Here is a 17,837-nt window from a genome sequence, read left to right as displayed (position 1 = left end):
TAGATAGATATCCATGTCACATTACACTTTAAAAGCCAGCTGCAGACTAATATGTTCAGCATAATTTCATTCTTGTAGAGAAAAAAGGCATGTGCTTCATGAGACAGCTACATAAATGAGGGAACATTTGAGAAGCATACCCACCAAGTGTAAAAAAGGGCTAGGAATAAAAACGGGGACTCAGAAGGACTCCTCCACTTTCTTTATAGGATGCATAAAGTAGTAAGGTTATGAGAGACTTTCACTTTGGAGGCAAAATTTCAAATTAAAAATATTAACAATTTTCTCTGATGAAAGAATTTTCAATTAAAAACTTTGCAAGGCTTCGCTGCATATTCACTATGGGTAAAAATATGCAGAGCAAGCAGATGTTACTTCAAAACACCCTAGAAATTATGACTTTCTTTAATGTGCCTTTAAATTTGAGCCCTTTTTTTAGTAAAGAACTTCTTTTTGTTTGCAGCACACTATATTATGCACATCTATTTAGAATGTTAATGTCTATCTCATTAATTTACTTGCATTAGCTGGGCACTTTGCAGTTTCTGAAATTCACACAGTGTTTGGTCCAGTAGCTGAACAGGCCAAGGGGTGCACTCTAATCAGGAGTTATTTTGGAATAAGAAGGAGGGTCTTCAACTGAGTTCGAAAGTATGCCAATGACTGATGGCAGCCCTGGCATTAGTTGTATAATACTCTGCTTGAAAGTGAAACAAAGCTACAATTCCTTATGTAGTCTAATCATGCTTTTTGCAAATGGGCTGCCCTTCACCACTCATCTGTGTCTCTCTGTGGCTCATGACTGCTTCTTGGGTCAGAAGGAAACTGCTGGAATGCTGTTCCTTAGGCGCTCAGTTGAATGCGGCTTTTCCCCAGTCACCCCCTCCCATTTCTCTCATTTGAATATTTATTGATTTTTTAGCTGCACAGGGTGTTAGTTGAAGCACTCAGGTTCTTCCTTGCCCTCATGTAGGCTCTTTCCTTGAGGTGGTACAGGGGCTCTGTGGTTGCCCCATGAGGGCTTAGTTGATCCGCTGCATGTGGGATCTTAGTTCCCCAACCAGGGATGAATCCATTTCCTTGCATTGTGAGGCAGATTCTTAAGCACTGGGCCACCAGAGAAATCCCCCATTTCTCTCCTTCAATCTGCCTTTATTTCTCAGACAGGCTCCCTCCTTTCTCCACCTCCACTCCTGACCCTTGTTCAAAACTCATTCTACCTTGATTCTTTTCTGGGAAGAGACCTCCCTGCCCCCCACCGTATCCACTTCTCAGCCTTTAATGGGGAGCATTTACAGGTGGATTAATTGGTACACAATGAAAGAAAAACAGAAGCCAGCGATTGCCAACAATACAGACTAAATACTTTATTAGATTCCAAAATGAGAAAACGGTAGTGTGAACCTATTTTAGTATAAATCCACCACCCTCCGCAGAGAGCCCGCCTTGGCATCCACGGCCCCCCAGTCTTGGTAGCGCCTGTACTCTTGGGGCCGCAGCAGGTACTGCCGCCCCCGGTAGTTGGGCATCTCGTAGAGGACCCAGCAGCCCTCCAGCACGTGCAGCGAGCGGACCTCGCTCAGGCGGAAGCGGTCCTGGATGCAGGGGCAGTCCTCGCTCAGCTCCACCATGAGGCCTTTCTGGTCCTCTCTCTCATACAGCCGCAGCCTATGGGAGCTTGTCTGCTCGGTCCACACAGAGAAGGAGCAGAAAAAGCAATCAAACAGGAGATGAACTTGGCAGGTTGGGACATGAGGTGGGCAATGTCAGAACTGAGAGTCTGAAATTGCTGTGATCCATATTCTACTAGCAAATATTAACAAATATTTGCATGTTAATTTTCCATTTTTTTAATGTGGGAGGTGGAATTTTTAAGAGGTTCAAGGTCTGGTTTAGACTCAATCAAGAAATCAAATATCTTGATTCCTAATACTTAATTCCCTAATTTCTTGATTCCTATGTTATAACTCAAACTTATATTTGGGAGGAAAATGATAAGTATTTTGTTAATATTTTAATATGAGTATTATTTCCCAAATGTATATGTGAGTGTGTGAAAGTCACTCAGTCATGTCCAACTCTTTGGGACCCCATGGACTATACAGTCCATAGAATTCTCCAGGCCAGAATACTGAAGTAGTTTGCCTGGTCCCTTCTCCAGGGGATCTTCCCAACCCAGGGATCAAACCCAGGACTTCCACATTGCAGGCAGATTCTTTACCAGCTGAGCCACCAGGAAAGAAAGCCTAAGAACACTGGAGTGGGTAGCCTATCCATTCTCCAGTGGATCTTCCTGACACAGGAATCGAACTGGGATTTCCTGCATTGCAGGTGGATTCTTTACCAGCTGGGTTACCAGGGAAGCCCAAATGTATATACATATACACATAAATTTACTACTAAAATAAGATTTTTAAAAACTACACCTTTGGTGGAAATTTTGTTTAAATAGTCTGAAACCAAAGTTCAATTGACTTTCTCAATTAAGAAAAATTACTTTTCCCAGAATTGGACAATATCTTTGAACGGCTTAATTAACAGTAGACTTGTCTATATTTATTAGTCTGCACTGGAAACTATCAGATTTGTTCATTATCAATTCCTTTACTATAGGTTAAAAACTGACTTGTTAGAAATACTGCCTTCTTATGCCCAACTGGCTCCCCACTTTCGTTACATCCGCTGTGATATTAACATTTGTTACAGACAAGCTCTGATTAACCTAATGGCAGTAAAAATTAAAAACAAAACTGACGCTTTCCCTAAGGGAATTCGTTCTTATATTCTCTGCTGGCGCGCGCGTGCGTGCGTGCGTGTGTGTGTGCGCGCGCCTAGATCTAACAGGGCTTTGTCAGCTTCCGAAAGGCCACTTAACTCTTAGGTGTATTTAAAGGAAGACCTCCGTGCCTTAACACCCATCGTAATAGACTGCTGGACACTCAGGCGGCGGGATTGGAATCAAGCGGAACTCACGTCGCGGATGAGACAGCAGGAGCGGACCGAGTCGCTGAGGCCCATCCACTGCTGGTAGTCGGGGTAGTCTCCGCGCCGCAGGAAGTACTGGTGGCCCTGGTAGTTGGGGCGCTCATAGAGCATCCAGCAGCCGCTGTCCACGCGGACGGAGTTGCAGCGGCTGAAGTAGGGCTGCAGGTTGGGGCAGTCGCTGCTGCACTCGTAGCAGCGGCCCTGGAAGCCCTGGTCCTCGTAGAAGGTGATCTGCAAAGGAAGAATAATTCAAAACCAAAGCATTAGCTCCCCGTAATAAATCCTGTATACAGGCATTTCCCCCCTCCATTTTATTTCCCTTGTGTGCCATTTACCTTGCCCATGGCTGATTGACAACGGATGATGCGAGTTCAGGGCGATGAGGCCCCAGCCGCGCGCCGGGTCTATATAGCAGGGCGGCTGCTGCGTTGGCAAGAACAACACAAAAGGGGCCCCCGGGGGGTGAGTAAGGGGATTTTTTTGGATCCCTTTTACGTGCTGCATTCAGTGGAAATGCCTGTCGAGCCTGCCCTCATTCTCTGGTATATTCTAACGCTGTCCTGTACGGGTTCTGGGTGAGTCCCTAGAGTTGCTTTTACTTGGATTCTTGGTGTTTTATAAATTTATCAGCGCATCAGGCTGAACTTTTGACCTGAGACTCACTTCTGTATACATATGATTCAGTTATGCCTCATGTATTTTCTGGGAAAAATCTATGCCCTTATGGATGGGTCCCTACAATTCCAGAGAGGTTGTGGGTGAAGCGGGTGCCACAGGCACTAACTTTCCTGGACGACAGAGATCACTCTATCTAAGAATTCTTTCTTCACAGCACTTGTCAAGCCAGGGCAGGACACAAATCTGGATTCTGATTTTTGCTAGTTTTGACTGGGCTGACCTGTTAGGACATAGCTATTAAACTTCCTCTTTGGTGACTACAATTCATATAACTGGAGTCTAGCCCCTGGCAGCCAAGTTGTGATACAGACCAAAAGAAAGGTTTTTTATGGCCATTGGGTTAAAGACTGAGAAGTATATTGCTTCATAGGTTGCTTCCCCTTTACCGGGAGAAGGTGGTAAAAGTTCGTGGACTTGGAATGTCCACTTAGTAGCCAGGTGAACTTGGCCAAGCCTTATGACTTCTCAGAACAAGAGTTATTTCATAATACTTACCTCATGGGATATACTATGCAGAATGAGAAAGGAAGGAAGGGTAGCTTCTAATATTTCAGAGCTGGCCTGGCCCTCAGAAGAGCTAGGCCATATTTCCCTGCTAGACAAAAAGAATCTCACAAAATACCAACTTCAGGAAAGGTTACCCTGAGACCATGCTGAAATGAGACAAAATAAGGCCGCTTCATAATTTTGTCTCAGCATGGGCAGAAACAAATGTGCCAATGTGCCACCCACAAAATACCAGACACCCCCTCTCTCAGCCAAAACGATTAACTGCTACTTCTTTATCAATTGCAGCTTTATCTTTGTTCTTTGCTCCCTTCCCCACGAGTAGATTTATTAAGATATTCAATCATAAAATACCCTTGCTGTCCCATCCAATCAAGTCAACGGTTGTTTTTTAGACACTTTCCCAATTCGCCTAACCAAAGTACAAATCCTTTCATAGTTCTTTCTAAGCCTTGTAAGACAGTCCATGCTTCCCCATGGTGTATATTCTCTCTGCTGCTGTTACCAGTAACAAACCCTCTTGTTTAGTGCAGGTGTTTCTGGTGGTCTTTGGCTGAAGGACATGACATGCATAAATGGGATTATGTGTTTAATGTGTTGGGCATGTACAGGGCACAAATGAGCACTGAATAACTGTTTGGTATTAGTCATAGTGAAATATTATTAAGGATGACTTCAACCCATTTATCTCTCTCAAAACGTTCAATCCTTTCAAAGATGCCTAAAAAGTGTCTCCATCACAGAGAAAGTGTAGATTTGGAAGGAACTTCAGAAGTCACCTAAGGCTGTGGAACTCTGCTCAATGTTATGTGGCAGCCTGGGTGAGAGGTGGGCTTGGGGGAGAATGGATGGTGGTGGTGGTGGTTTAGTCGCTAAGTGGTGTCTGACTATTGAGACCCCATGGACTATATAGCACGCCAGACCCTTCTGTCCATGGGACTCTCCAGGCAAGAATACTGGAGTGGGTTGCCATTTCCTTCTCCAGGAGAATGGATACATTTATATATATATACATGGCTGAGTCCATTCATTGTTCTGAAACTGTCACAATATTGTTAATTGGCTATACTCCCATTCAAAATGAAAAGTGCAAAAAAAAAAAAAACCAAAAAGAAATCACCTAGTGCTCGTCAAACTCCAGTGTGCATATGAATCATCTGTGCTTATTAAAAATGCTATGGCTCTACTTTTTTCCAAGATTCTGCATCATTAGATCTGGAAAAAACTCTAGGAGTCTATATTTCTAACTGACAGCACCAGATTGTTCTTGGACCAAACTTTGAAAAACACTGTTCTGATTTATTCCTTCTTCTTTTATTTTTCTTCCTTCCTTCCTTTCTGTGTGTGTATAGTTGATTTATAATGGTATATTAGTTTTAAGAATAGTGATTCAGTTATATGTATATTTATATCTGTTCTTTCTCAGATGCTTTCCCTTATGGGTTATTGAGTACAGTTCCCTGTGCTATATATTAGGCCCTTACTTACTATTTTATATATGCTAATCTGTATATGTTATCCCAAACTCCTAATTTATCTCCCCCTTCCCTATCTATCTTTACTTTTGTATTCTCACTAACTGGCAGAAAGAACTGGCACATAAAGTTTGCTCAATAAATGTCTGGGGGATATGAATGTTATTCCCTCATCTGAAATTCATCATTGTAGTAGTCCAAAGGACCTATTTCAAATGCTCAGCACATCAGGCCTACACACTCACATCAAAACTCAGCATTTGCAACTTTCAACTTTCAAAAGCACCCTGCATTTGATCTATTTAATGGGACTTTATAATAGGCAAGATGAGTAAGCAAAAGAGAGAAAACAGAAAAGTTGTGTTGTCCCCTAAGTCCTCTGCTCCTTCATAATTCCAGTGGTTATATCTCCTGAGATGCCACATCAGTGTCACAACAGCAGTGGCCAGCTCCAGGGTTTTGCTAGTGTCTGAAGTCCATGAGAGTTGGACTGTGAAGAAAGCTGAGCGCCGAAGAATTGATGCCTCTGAACTGTGGTGTTGGAGAAGACTCTTGAGAGTCCCTTCGACTGCAAGGAGATCCAACCAGTCCATCCTGAAGGAGATCAGTCCTGGGTGTTCATTGGAAGGACTGATGCTGAAGCTGAAACTCCAATACTTTGGCCACCTGATATGAAGAGCTGACTCATTGGAAAAGACCCTAATGCTGGGAAGGATTAGGGGCAGGAGGAGAAGGGGACAACAGAGGATGAGATGGTTGGATGGCACCACCGACTCAATGGACATGAGTTTGGGTGGACTCTGGGAGTTGGTGATGGACAGGGAGTCCTGGCGTGCTGCGATTCATGGGGTCGCAAAGAGTTGTACATGACTGAGTGACTGAACTGAACTGAACTGAACTGAGTGTTCCCTTTGCCTGTACCTCAGAAAGAGAAGCAACTTGCAGACCTGATCAATGAGAACCAAAGTTTTTTCTTTTTTTGAGCAGAGAAAGGTTTATTGCAGGGCCATGAAGAGAGACAGGTGACTCATGCCCCCTAAACCCCAAAGTCCCTGAAGGGTTTCAGTGAAGCATTTTTATTTTTTTTTTATAGAACTATTTCCATTTATTATACCTCATTTGATTCTCACATTTATTCACACAGCACTCAGTTAATATTTGATTGCACTCAGACAATGGGTATGCAGCTGGTCACAGGTATGTTACATTCTAGTAAGGAAGAGAAACACTAAGGAAGTAAAAGAGAACATTTCAGATAGTATTTTTTTTCCATTTATTTTTATTAGTTGGAGGCTAATTACTTTACAATATTGTAGTGGTTTTTTCCATACATTGACATTAATCAGCCATGGATTTACATGTATTCCCCATCCCATTGAGGAACACTAAACAAGTAAAAGATAAAATTTCGGGTAAATCACTTCAGATGGAGCGAGTTGGGTGTAATCCACTTCAGATGGAGTGAGAGTTGTAATCAACAGATAGAATGGTCATATGGCATCTCCAGAGAAGTTGATATTTGTAGGGAGACCTATTGTCCAAAAGAAGTCAGCCCATGGAGATCATGTAGAAGTCATTATAAGCCAAAAGGAACTTCATATGCAAAGGTCCTGAGGTAGGAATTAGCAGTGTCTCTAATTTTATGTGCTTTCAGTTCCAGTGTTTCAGGGTAACTTCCATAGTGAAGTTTGTGATTTTATTTCCATTAAACAAATAACATAAAGCTCAGCACTCTAAGAGCTTTTGGTTTTCTTATTCATGTTTATTGTATTATTATTGCCAAATAGAGGGTCCTGGCTAATATCTCCAGGAAGCCAACAAAAGTCTTAAGAGTTTAAAGAGTCAGACACGACTGAGCGACTGAGCTGAACTGAACTGAAGTCCAGTCCACAATTGGCCTTACCATGCACCTGCTTTCTTCCTAGTAATTAATGTGGCATTTGTATCGTATACATGCTTGGTTAAATGAGAAGATGTTATAAGAACTGGAATTTAGGAACAATTAATATCAAATAATACAGCAACCTCCAGGGAAGGAAACTTTATAAAAAGCCTAACCTTGTGCCCCAGTTTGCCTGAAACAGTCCTTGTTAATGCCTCTTGCCCCAGTGCAATCCTTAATAAAAAACAATTTCACCCTCAAAAATGACAGGTTAAGTAACAAATTCTATGCTTGCTCTGGTAATAAGCCACTAGGGCAGTGGATATGGAGCCCTTGAAGGTGGGGGATGGGAGGACTCTCTATAAAGAGTGAACAATCATGTGGGTATATCTAAGAACAGAGAAGAGAGAAGCAGGGATGGGAAAGACCAGGCCACCCAAAAACAGGTTGGAGCTTGCAGACTAGAGCAGGACCTCTTAATATTAAACTTGATATTGTTGTGTTGTTATGATTTAAACTTGCATCTCACCCTCACAACCTCTATAACAAAGCTGGCTGCATCATTATTGCTTTATGTGAGAAATGGTTCAGGAGTTAAAGGAAAAGGCAGTATGTCACCAGTTTAGGTCAAGGTGAATCCACTCAGTGACAAGGCAGGAGTTCAGAGCCGAGGGTAACTCAGTTCAGTTCAGTCACTCAGTAGTGTCCGACTCTTTGCGACCCCATGAACCGCAGCACGCCAGGCCTCCCTGTCCATCACCAACTCCTGGAGTTTACCCAAACTCATTTCCATTGAGTCGGTGATGCCATCGAACCATCTCATCCCCTTCTCCGCCTGCCTTCAATCTTTCCCAGCATCAGGGTCTTTTCAAATGAGTCAGCTCTTCCTATGAGGTGGCCAAAGTATTGGAGTTTCAGCTTCAACATCAGTCTTTCCAATGAACATCCAGGACTGATCTCCTTTAGGATGGACTGGTAGGATCTCCTTGGAGTCCAAGGGACTCTCAAGAGTCTTCTCCAACACCACAGTTCAAAAGCATCAATTCTTTGGAGCCCAGCTTTCTATATAGTCCAACTCTCACATCCATACATGACCACTGGAAAAACCGTAGCCTTGACTAGATGGACCTTTATTGACAAAGTGATGTCTCTGCTTTTTAATATGCTGTCTAGATTGGCCATAACTTTCCTTCCAAGGAGTAAGCGTCTTTTAATTTCATGGTTGCAATCACAATCCGCAGTGATTTTGGAGCCCAAAACATAAAGTCTGACACTGTTTCCACTATTTCCCCATCTACTTCCCATGAAGTAACAGGACCGGATGCCATGATTTTAGTTTTCTGAATGTTGAGCTTTAAGCCAACTTTTTCACTCTTCTCTTTCACTTTCATCAAGAGGCCCTTTAGTTCTTCTTCACTTTCTGCCATAAGGGTGGTGTCATCTGCATAGCTGAGGTCATTGGTATTTCTCCCAGCAATCTTGATTCCAGCTTGTGCTTCTTCCAGCCCAGCGTTTCTCATGATGTACTCTGCATATAAGTTAAACAAGCAGGGTGACAATATACAGTGTTGATGTACTCCTTTTCCTATTTGGGACCAGTCTGTTGTCCCATGCCCAGTTCTAACTGTTGCTTCCTGACCTGCACATAGGTTTCTCAAGAGGTGGGTCAGGTGGTCTGGTATTCCGATCTCTTGAAGAATTTTCCACAGTTTATTGTGATCCACACAGTCAAAGGCTTTGGCATAGTCAATAAAGCAGAAATAGATGTTTTTCTGGAACTCTGTTGCTTTTTTGATGATCCAGCGGGTGTTGGCAATTTGATCTCTGGTTCCTCTGCTTTTTCTAAAACCAGCTTGAACATCTGGAAGTTCACAGTTCACGTATTGCTGAAGCCTGTCTTGGAGAATTTTCAGCATTACTTTACTAGCGTGTGAGATGAGTGCAATTGTGTGGTGGTTTGAGCATTTTTTGGCATTGCCTTCCTTTGGGATTATAATGAAAACTGACCTTTTCCAGTCCTGTAGCCACCGATGAGTTTTCCAAATTTGCTGGCATATTGAGTGCAGTACTTTCACAGCATCATCTTTTAGGATTTGAAGTAGCTCAACTGGAATTCCATCACCTCCACTAGCTTTGTTCATTGTGATGCTTCCTAAGGCCCACTTGACTTCACGTTACAGCGTGTCTGGCTCTAGGTGAGTGATCACACCATCGTGATTATCTGGGTCATGAAGATCTTTTTTGTACAGTCCTTCCGTATTTTCTTGCCACCTGTTCTTAATATCTTCTGCTTCTGTTAGGTCCATACAATTTCTATCCTTTATTGAGCCCATCTTTTCATGAAATGTTCCCTTGATATCTCTAATTTTCTTGAAGAGATCTCTAGTCTTTCCCATTCTATTGTTTTCCTCTATTTCTTTGCATTGATCGCTGAGGAAGGCTTTCTTATCTCTCCTTGCTATTCTTTGGAACTCTGCATTCAAGTGGGTATATCTTTCCTTTTCTCCTTTGCTTTTGGCTTCTCTTCTTTTCACAGCTATTTGTAAGGCCTCCTCAGACAGCCATTTTGCTCTTTTGCATTTCTTTTTCTTGGGGATGGTCTTGCTCCCTGTCTCATGTACAGTGTCACGAACCTCTGTTCATAATTCATCAGGCTCTCTGTCTATCAGATCTAGTCCCTTAAATCTATTTCTCACTTCCATTGTATAATCATAAGGGATTTGATTTAGGTCATACCTGAATGGTCTAGTGATTTTCCCAACTTTCTTCAATTTAAGTCTGAATTTGTCAATAAGGAGTTCATGATCTGAGCCACAGTCAGCTCCCTAACTGGGGAAACCGTAAACAACTCATTCCCTCTCCAGAATGACAAGATATGCTGGGTATATATGTGTGTTGGAAGGAGTGGTACATATCTTCTACCCGCTGTGAGATGAGATTGAGCCGTTTATTAGAATCTCAAAGGATGGGATACTTCAGATGAATTTTGACTTGAAGCCGACAGTTTCATTGAGGAACTTTATTTATTTATTTTTAATATTTACTTATTGACTGCATCAGGCCTTAGTTGTGGTGTACAGGTTTAGCCGTCTCACAGCATGTGGGATCCTAGTTCCCTGACTGGGGATCAAACCCGTGTCCCCTGCATTGCAGGGTGGATTCTTAACCACTGGACCACTAAGGAAGTCCTGAGGAACTTTAAAAGAGTCCTGAGACCTGTGTTTAATTATCATAGGATGTTGTTTACTCAATATCCTCTTTACTAGGACCCACAAGAAAATCTTCTTTTAGGTTTCATTATTGGGTATGGTTAGGCTAGTTTTGAATAATTAATTTATTTGCTTTATAGACTCAGTCGGTCATGGAGGTGATCTTACTTCCCTCTGCATCTTGGTTGCTGGGTCCAAATCTGGCTCTATCTTCAGCCAGCAAAGTGCCTTATCATACCCAGTTTGGGCTTAAGCTTTACTCTTAGCTCCATCTCTCTTTCTCTCTCTTATTTTTCTTATGGCCCAATTTCCTCATTCATCTATTTTTACTTTCTTTAATGTATTATGTTTTAATTTTTTTATTAGTGAGATTAATTCATTTTTTAGTAAATTTATTTATTTTTTAATTAAAAGATAATTGCTTTACAGAATGTTGTTGTTTTTTGTCAAACATAAACATGAATCAGCCGTAAGTACATATATGTCCCCTCCAATTAATCATACTTCTGCAGAAAATTTCAAGTTTCTATTTTTTTCATCTTTTCTTTCTTTCTTTCTTTCTTTTTAGCTTTACTGAGTGGCATGTGAGATCTTAGTTCCCCCACCAGAGATTGAACCCATGACCCTGGCAGTGGAAACATAGAGTGCCAACCACTGGACTGCCAGGGAAGTTCCCAGTGCTTTATTTTTGATTTAATATTATTTTTCATATGTCATAATACTTTACTCCTATTAAAGTGATAGGTGGCAGAATTTTCCTATGTGTTGGTGTTTTTGGTAAAAATCCTGAAAAATTTCTGCAAAGCACATACTGCAAAGAGACAGTGAGTTCTAGTTCCATGAAAATCTCATGGAGGTATGAGATGTTGGACATGGAATTGGGAGAAATGGTTGGAAGCTGTTAGAAAGATAAGGAGGGCATTAGGTGAAATGACCTGTTTGTTTGTTTGTTTATGGAGCTAAAGTAGGAGTCAAGATGCTAAGGATGACCTTCTTGATTAGGTAAAATGGATTAAATAGGGAAGATGGTGGGATAAGCTGGAGGGATAACTTGAGGTGTTTCAACAAGTACTTATTAATATTATTATAATTGTAAATATATCCTTGTAAGATTAACCACAAGTGGGTTGACCCAGTTGAGTTGAACTTTGAGCCTGCAGGGTCTAGATATAGGGCTTCCCTGGTGGCTCAGATGGTAAAGAATCTGCCTGCAATGCGGAAGGCCCGGATTCAATCCCTGGGTTGGGAAGATCCCCTGAAGAAGGGAAAGGCAACCCACTCCAGTGTTCTTGCCTGGGGAATCCCATGGACAGAGGAGCCTGGTGGGCTACAGTCCATGGGGTTACAAAGAGTTGGACATGACTTAGCGACTACACTTTCACATGGTCTAGACTTTAAAAGAATGCTGGCAGTAATATCCTCTACTTAATTCCCCTTACGAGATATTGTTCCCCATCTTGAAAACATGTCATCATGTCTGGCCAAATGCCATTATTGCTTATGAAGACCCCATACGTGAAAAGAAAGGCAGGACTCTACTCGTGCCAGAAACACAAGCTAAATCTTTTATTAGATTCTAAAGGAGAAAAGTGGAGAATTTAAAACTTCAATAAAAATCCATCACCCGTCTTAAAGAACCAACTTTGGCATTCATTGCCCCCCAGTCAAGATATCTCCTGTACTCCCCTGGCCTCAGCAGGTACTGCCTTCCCCTGTAGTTTGGCATCTCGTAGAGGACCCAGGAACCCTCCAGCACGTTGAGGGAGTGAATCTCATTGAGATGGAAGCGGTCTTGAAGAGAGGGACAATCGTCTGTGATCTCTGACATCTGTCCTCTGAAGTCATCTCTCTCGTAGATTCTTATTCTGAAAGTGCCAGTGTGCTGAGCGACAGACAGAACAGAAAAAGGAAATGGATACAAATAGAGAGAAATTAAAGTTCTAGCTCCTGCACTCCCTGGTCACACCTGCCCCAAAGCTCTCTTAGTCCAAGTCTACAACAACCATGTTTGCAAACCAGGTTTGCAGGCAAACCATGTTTGCCCTCATCGCCCACCTGTGAATCTAACAACCGGGCTAACCTAGAAACAGAACATGGCAGCCCTTCAGTTGCTATGTACCACCCTCTCTCCTTGAGAAGTAAGGTTGGTCTAAAATAAGACTGATTATTTTAGGACTTCTTATCAGAGAAAGTTCCTCTCCAAGTAGAAAAGTGAGCATTATTGGAAAGTGAAGCCTCATTTGATCTATTACTCTTGTTAAAAAGGAACCAAAATTTAGCTATTTTCTGTAAGGCCAATGTTTTGGTTTTCATGTTTACTTTGGAAGGATTATGAAGCTCTTGTTAAAAAAAAAAAAAAAGATGGCATATTTTCTCTACCTCTGTCTTTGTAACCTCATTTTCAGTTCAAATTTCAACCTATGTGACAATCAAGCTTCCTTTCTGACCTCCTACCCTCCCCTTCCTCACTCCCCCAGCAGCAGGAATCATCTTCATGAAACTTGGATGTTTCATGAAGTTTGGGTGACATTTATCCCACCCCCAACCCCCCAACTCCCACACATTCTTCTAAGAACTCTGCAATCACTCTCTGGGAAATACTGGATCTCAAACTTTAGTTTGGATGAGGCCTTTCCTCTGATTCCTACCCCTAAGCAAGCTAATAGGTACCAATTACAAAATTAGAATAGAAATCAGGGGGCCTGTCTTCTCTAGGAGGATAATCGAATAGAAAAGTAAGTCAAAGCAAGCAAAAGTATTTTTATCAATTAAACAGACCCAGATTGTATTTATAAATTTGGATATACTGGGTTTCTGAGTTGACACGGCTTGTAATGACCGCTTTAAAAAAATCTTGTACCTTGGAGTAGGAGTTTGGGGTTAGCAGATGCAAATTTTTGTATATAGAATGGAGGCCCTACTATACAGCACAGGGAACTATATTCAATATCCTGTGATAAACCAAAATGGTAAAGAATATAAAAATGTGTGTATAACTGAATCTTTGCTGTACTGCAGAAATTAACACATTTTAAATCACCTATACTTAAAAAAAAGAAATATCTTGAACAGAGGATAACTTTAGTCTCTTCTATGACATGCTTTCTCTTAATGCGTCTTTTTATCTTTGACTACACTTAAAACATAAAACACTGGGAATCTGTGATTTAAAAAAAAAACAAAACACCACAAAGTTCGTGAAGAATGGCTTCCCATCTGAGACATCCCTCTAGAATGGACTGCATGCCCTGGGCTCACTCCCACTTCCTGCTGTCTAGTCAGAACGGTTTGGTTGAAGAATGCTATTTCTTAATGGCTTTGATTTCCAAAGAAACGGAAGACAAAGACGGAACCAGGCTCACTGGCGGGATGAGGCGGCAGGAGCGGACCGAGTCGCTGAGGCCCATCCACTGCTGGTAGTCGGGGTAGTCTCCGCGCCGCAGGAAGTACTGGTGGCCCTGGTAGTTGGGGCGCTCATAGAGCATCCAGCAGCCGCTGTCCACGCGGACGGAGTTGCAGCGGCTGAAGTAAGGCTGCAGGTTGGGGCAGTCGCTGCTGCACTCGTAGCAGTGGCCCTGGAAGCCCCGGTCCTCGTAGAAGGTGATCTGCAAAACGGAAGATGTGGGAGCATGAAGCGATTTGCAGCCCCGCTGGAGATGCCGCGACGGGGCAAAGGTGGCGCAAAGGTTCCCCGCACTTACCTTTCCCATGCTGGCGGTAAGGGAGCAGGAGGTGTTCGCTGGGCGCTGTGTGGGACTAGGGGGAGGGCCGCTGTATATATAGCAGCCCTGAATGCTGCCTCCGCAGGAAATCACACAAAAGGGGCCTATTTCGGTGAGTAAGGGGATTTGCAAGCTCTCCGCTCCCCCTCCCCCTGGTCATTGGGGTTAGCTGAATGTTTACTCTCATTCTTTCTGGTACGTTCGGGTTTTTCTAATTCACAAAAGCTGTTGTTGCCACCAAAATGAAAAGTCTTTCCTCTTTAGAAGGACGAGCAAAATTCTATCCCCATGCTTTTAGTTTATAGCCTACTCTGCTTAACTGACTCCTTAAAGGTAATTAAACACTGTGTTCTGCTTAGGGACTGGTGTTTAAAAAAATTTCTTGAAAATGAGAACTTTAATAAGGAAGAGGGAATCAAATGAAGTTATTTTTGAAAATGCTTTGAAGAGCATAAAGTTAGTTCAAATTCAAGATTCTGTGATTATCAATGTTGTTGTTTGGGGGCCTATCTTGAGTGAAATTGACACTTGGCTGAAAATTTGTGGGCTCCCTGAGGCTGGGAATGATCCTTGTTCTTTTCTGTCCCTGGGCCCTAGAGCAGGGATGGGCACAGAGTAGGCCCTCAGTCCTTGGCTTTGACCTGAATGAAAGCAGATGGTTGTGGCCTTCCTCTCTTCATGTCTCCCTGGGAGCCTGCACCCTTCCTTCTGCTGGTGCTGCCCAGAGATTGCTCGCTTTTTGGGGGGTCCCTGGCCTCCTTCAAATGTCCTAAGATCTGTCTTTCCTCTTCACCTTGGTAAATTCCTGCTTCCTTGAGAAGGGTGATTTGAGTTAGTATAAGGATTAATGTAGGGGCTTCCCTGGTGGTTCAGTGGTGAGGAATCTGCCTGTAGTGCAGGAAGTGTGAGTTCGATCCCTGGGTCAAGAAGATCCCCTGGAGAAGGAAATGGCAACCCGCTCCAGTATTCTTGCCTGGGAAATCCCGTGGACAGAAAAGCCTGGTGGGCTACAGTCCCTGGGGTCGCAAAAAAGTCAGACATAACCTTTTGACTGAAAAACAGCAAGGAGTAATGTAGAAAACCTCAAGGTGCCACATCCCCTACTTTCTCAGACTTTTGAGACGCTAGACGGCACCCAGGCTAGACAACAGAGCACCTTCATAGTATGGGCTTCACAGTGTGGTACGGGGACCCCTAAAGTCCCCAAGACACTTCCAAGGGGTTCATATGGTCAGAACAGTTTTCATAACGATGTGTGTATGTGTGCTCAGTCGCTTCAGTCATGTCAGACTCTTTGCAACCCTAGGGACTGTAGTCCACCAGGCTCCTCTGTCTGTGGGATTTTCCAGGCGAGAATCCTGGAGTGGATTAATCTTCCAGGGAATCTTCCTGGCCCAGGGACTGAACCCGTGTCTCCTGTAGCTCCTGCATTGCAGGTGGATTTTTTTTTTTTTAACTGCTGAGACACTGGGGAAGCCCCCAAGATGTTATTTGCCCTTTTCACTCTTCTTCCTTCACAGTGGACTTTTTCCAGAGGCTGTATGACATGAAAGAGATTTGGCAAAATGTAAAGCAATTGCAGCCTTTTCATTACTTGTTTTTTGCTTTGGAAAACATGGTTATTATTCATAACATGTTATTTATGTTAACATGTAATAGATTTACTACCTAAAGCTCTTCCTATAAAAAGAGAAACCCACCATGGGTAGGGGGTCCCTCTATTGGAATAGAACCAAACAGTATCCAGCAGATACTGGCCCTGGCATGACCCTCTATGGAATGACAGAGATTAGGTGGTTACCATTTCCCCAGTGGCTCAGCTGGTAAAGAATCTGGCTGCAATGCAGGAGACATAGGAGACCTGGGTTCTATCCCTAGGTCAGAAAGGTCCCCTGGAGAAGGAAATGGCAACCCACTTCAGTATTTCTTGTCTGAAAAATCCCGTGGACAGAGGAGACTGGTGGGCTCCAGTCCACCCTGAAGAGTCGGAGATGACTGAGCATGCACACGGCGCACTGCAGTCTTAGACGTGATACACAAATCAGTGACTCAGGGGTTAAAGGACCCTTTACAGTCAGCTAATGCTGAGATCCTGGAGCCAGGGTGAAGAAATGAGTCTGGCAACAATGTCAATTGAAAAAGAGTGGCTCAGAGCTAAAGAATTCGCCTGCCGATGCAGGAGACACGGGTTCAATCCCTGGGTCTGAAAGATCTCTCGGAGAAGGAAATGCCAACCCACTCCAGTATTTTTGCCTGGGAAATCCCATGGATGAAGGGGCCTGGTGGGAAGTACATGGAGTTGCAAAGAGTTGGGCACAACTTAGCAACTAGGACAACTATAATTTACCAGAATTCCTGTTAAAGCCAAAGATTCTCAAGGTTGATAGAGACAGAGCTTTACAAATTAAAAAAAAAAAAAAAAAAAAGGATGACATTGAACCTACTATGTCAAGTGTATAAGATATATATATCTAGAAAGATAACTTCTAAAACAAGCCATGTTTTATGCAGAAACAGATTATAGACCTTCAAGGCTGACAAGCCTGAGCTCAGTTCCCAGTTCGTCTACCTCCTAGATGTGTGTATTTTTTTATTTTATTTTTTTCTTGCTTTAAAAAAAAATTAATTTATTTATTTTAATTGGAGGCTAATTACTTTACAATATTGTGGTGATTTTTGCCATATATTCACATGAATCAGCCATAGGTATACATGTGTTCCTCATCCTGAACCCCCCCTCCCTCCCCATCCCATCCCTCAGGGTCATCCCAGTGCACCAGCCCTGAGCACTTGTCTCATGCATCGAGCCTGGACTGGCGATCTGTTTCACATATGATAATATACATGTTTCAATGCTGTTCTCTCAAATCCACCCTTGCCTTCTCCCACAGAGCCCAAAAGACTGTTCTTTACATCTGTGTCTCTTTTGCTGTCTCGCATATAGGGTCATCATTACCATCTTTCTAAATTCCATATATATGTGTTAGTATACTGTATAGGTGTTTTTCTTTCTGACTTACTTCACTCTGTATAATAGGCTCCAGTTTCATCCACCTCATTAGAACTGATTCAAATGCGTTCTTTTTCGTGGCTGAGTAATATCCCATTGTGTATATGTACCACAGCTTTCTTATCCATTCATCTGCCAATGGACATCTAGGTTGCTTCCATGTCCTACCTATTGTAAACAGTGCTGTGATGAACATCGGGGTTGTGTGTACCTTTTTAGATTTGGTTCTCACAGTGATCGGCATGTGATTAGACTTGGTCATTCGGTAACCTTGGCCTGGACAGGGTGTTCAGAGAGCCTCCTCTGGCCCCCTCTAGCTGCCGTCTTCCCCACAGGACAGGAATGTGTGGTGTCAATGGGGACATGCCC

At 42.8% G+C, this 17,837-nt stretch overlaps 2 protein-coding genes across 3 annotated transcripts; both read right to left on the bottom strand.

The window, feature by feature from the left end:
- Positions 1 to 1,342: 1,342 nt before the first annotated feature.
- LOC122426479 (gamma-crystallin C) lies at positions 1,343 to 3,416 on the bottom strand. Of its 2 annotated transcripts, none has more exons than XM_043445456.1 (3): positions 3,321 to 3,416; positions 2,974 to 3,216; positions 1,343 to 1,682 (listed from the first exon to the last, which is right to left on the bottom strand). In XM_043445456.1, the coding sequence occupies exons 1-3, from the start codon at positions 3,327 to 3,329 to the stop codon at positions 1,410 to 1,412; spliced, it is 525 nt and encodes a 174-aa protein (XP_043301391.1). In that variant the 5' UTR covers positions 3,330 to 3,416; the 3' UTR covers positions 1,343 to 1,409. The 2 variants fall into 2 exon arrangements, with proteins under 2 accessions (XP_043301391.1, XP_043301392.1); XM_043445457.1 differs by having other exon boundaries at positions 1,410 to 1,685.
- An 8,862-nt stretch (positions 3,417 to 12,278) lies between these two features.
- Positions 12,279 to 14,472, bottom strand: LOC122426422 (gamma-crystallin B). Its single transcript, XM_043445349.1, has 3 exons — positions 14,438 to 14,472; positions 14,099 to 14,341; positions 12,279 to 12,618 (listed from the first exon to the last, which is right to left on the bottom strand). The coding sequence occupies exons 1-3, from the start codon at positions 14,444 to 14,446 to the stop codon at positions 12,343 to 12,345; spliced, it is 528 nt and encodes a 175-aa protein (XP_043301284.1). The 5' UTR covers positions 14,447 to 14,472; the 3' UTR covers positions 12,279 to 12,342.
- Positions 14,473 to 17,837: the final 3,365 nt, after the last annotated feature.

Source organism: Cervus canadensis, chromosome 24 (genome assembly GCF_019320065.1).
Source record: "Cervus canadensis isolate Bull #8, Minnesota chromosome 24, ASM1932006v1, whole genome shotgun sequence".
Classification (NCBI taxonomy): domain Eukaryota; kingdom Metazoa; phylum Chordata; class Mammalia; order Artiodactyla; family Cervidae; genus Cervus; species Cervus canadensis.
This window is presented reverse-complemented; position numbering and strand designations above follow the sequence as displayed.

Coding starts and splice junctions, on each gene's coding strand:
- LOC122426479 (XM_043445457.1), bottom strand. Junction 1,686..2,973: donor CCTGCTGTCTCATCCGCGAC/GTGAGTTCCGCT, acceptor GTGTGGACCGAG/CAGACAAGCTCCCATAGGCT.
- LOC122426422 (XM_043445349.1), bottom strand. Junction 12,619..14,098: donor CCTGCCGCCTCATCCCGCCA/GTGAGCCTGGTT, acceptor TCTGTCGCTCAG/CACACTGGCACTTTCAGAAT.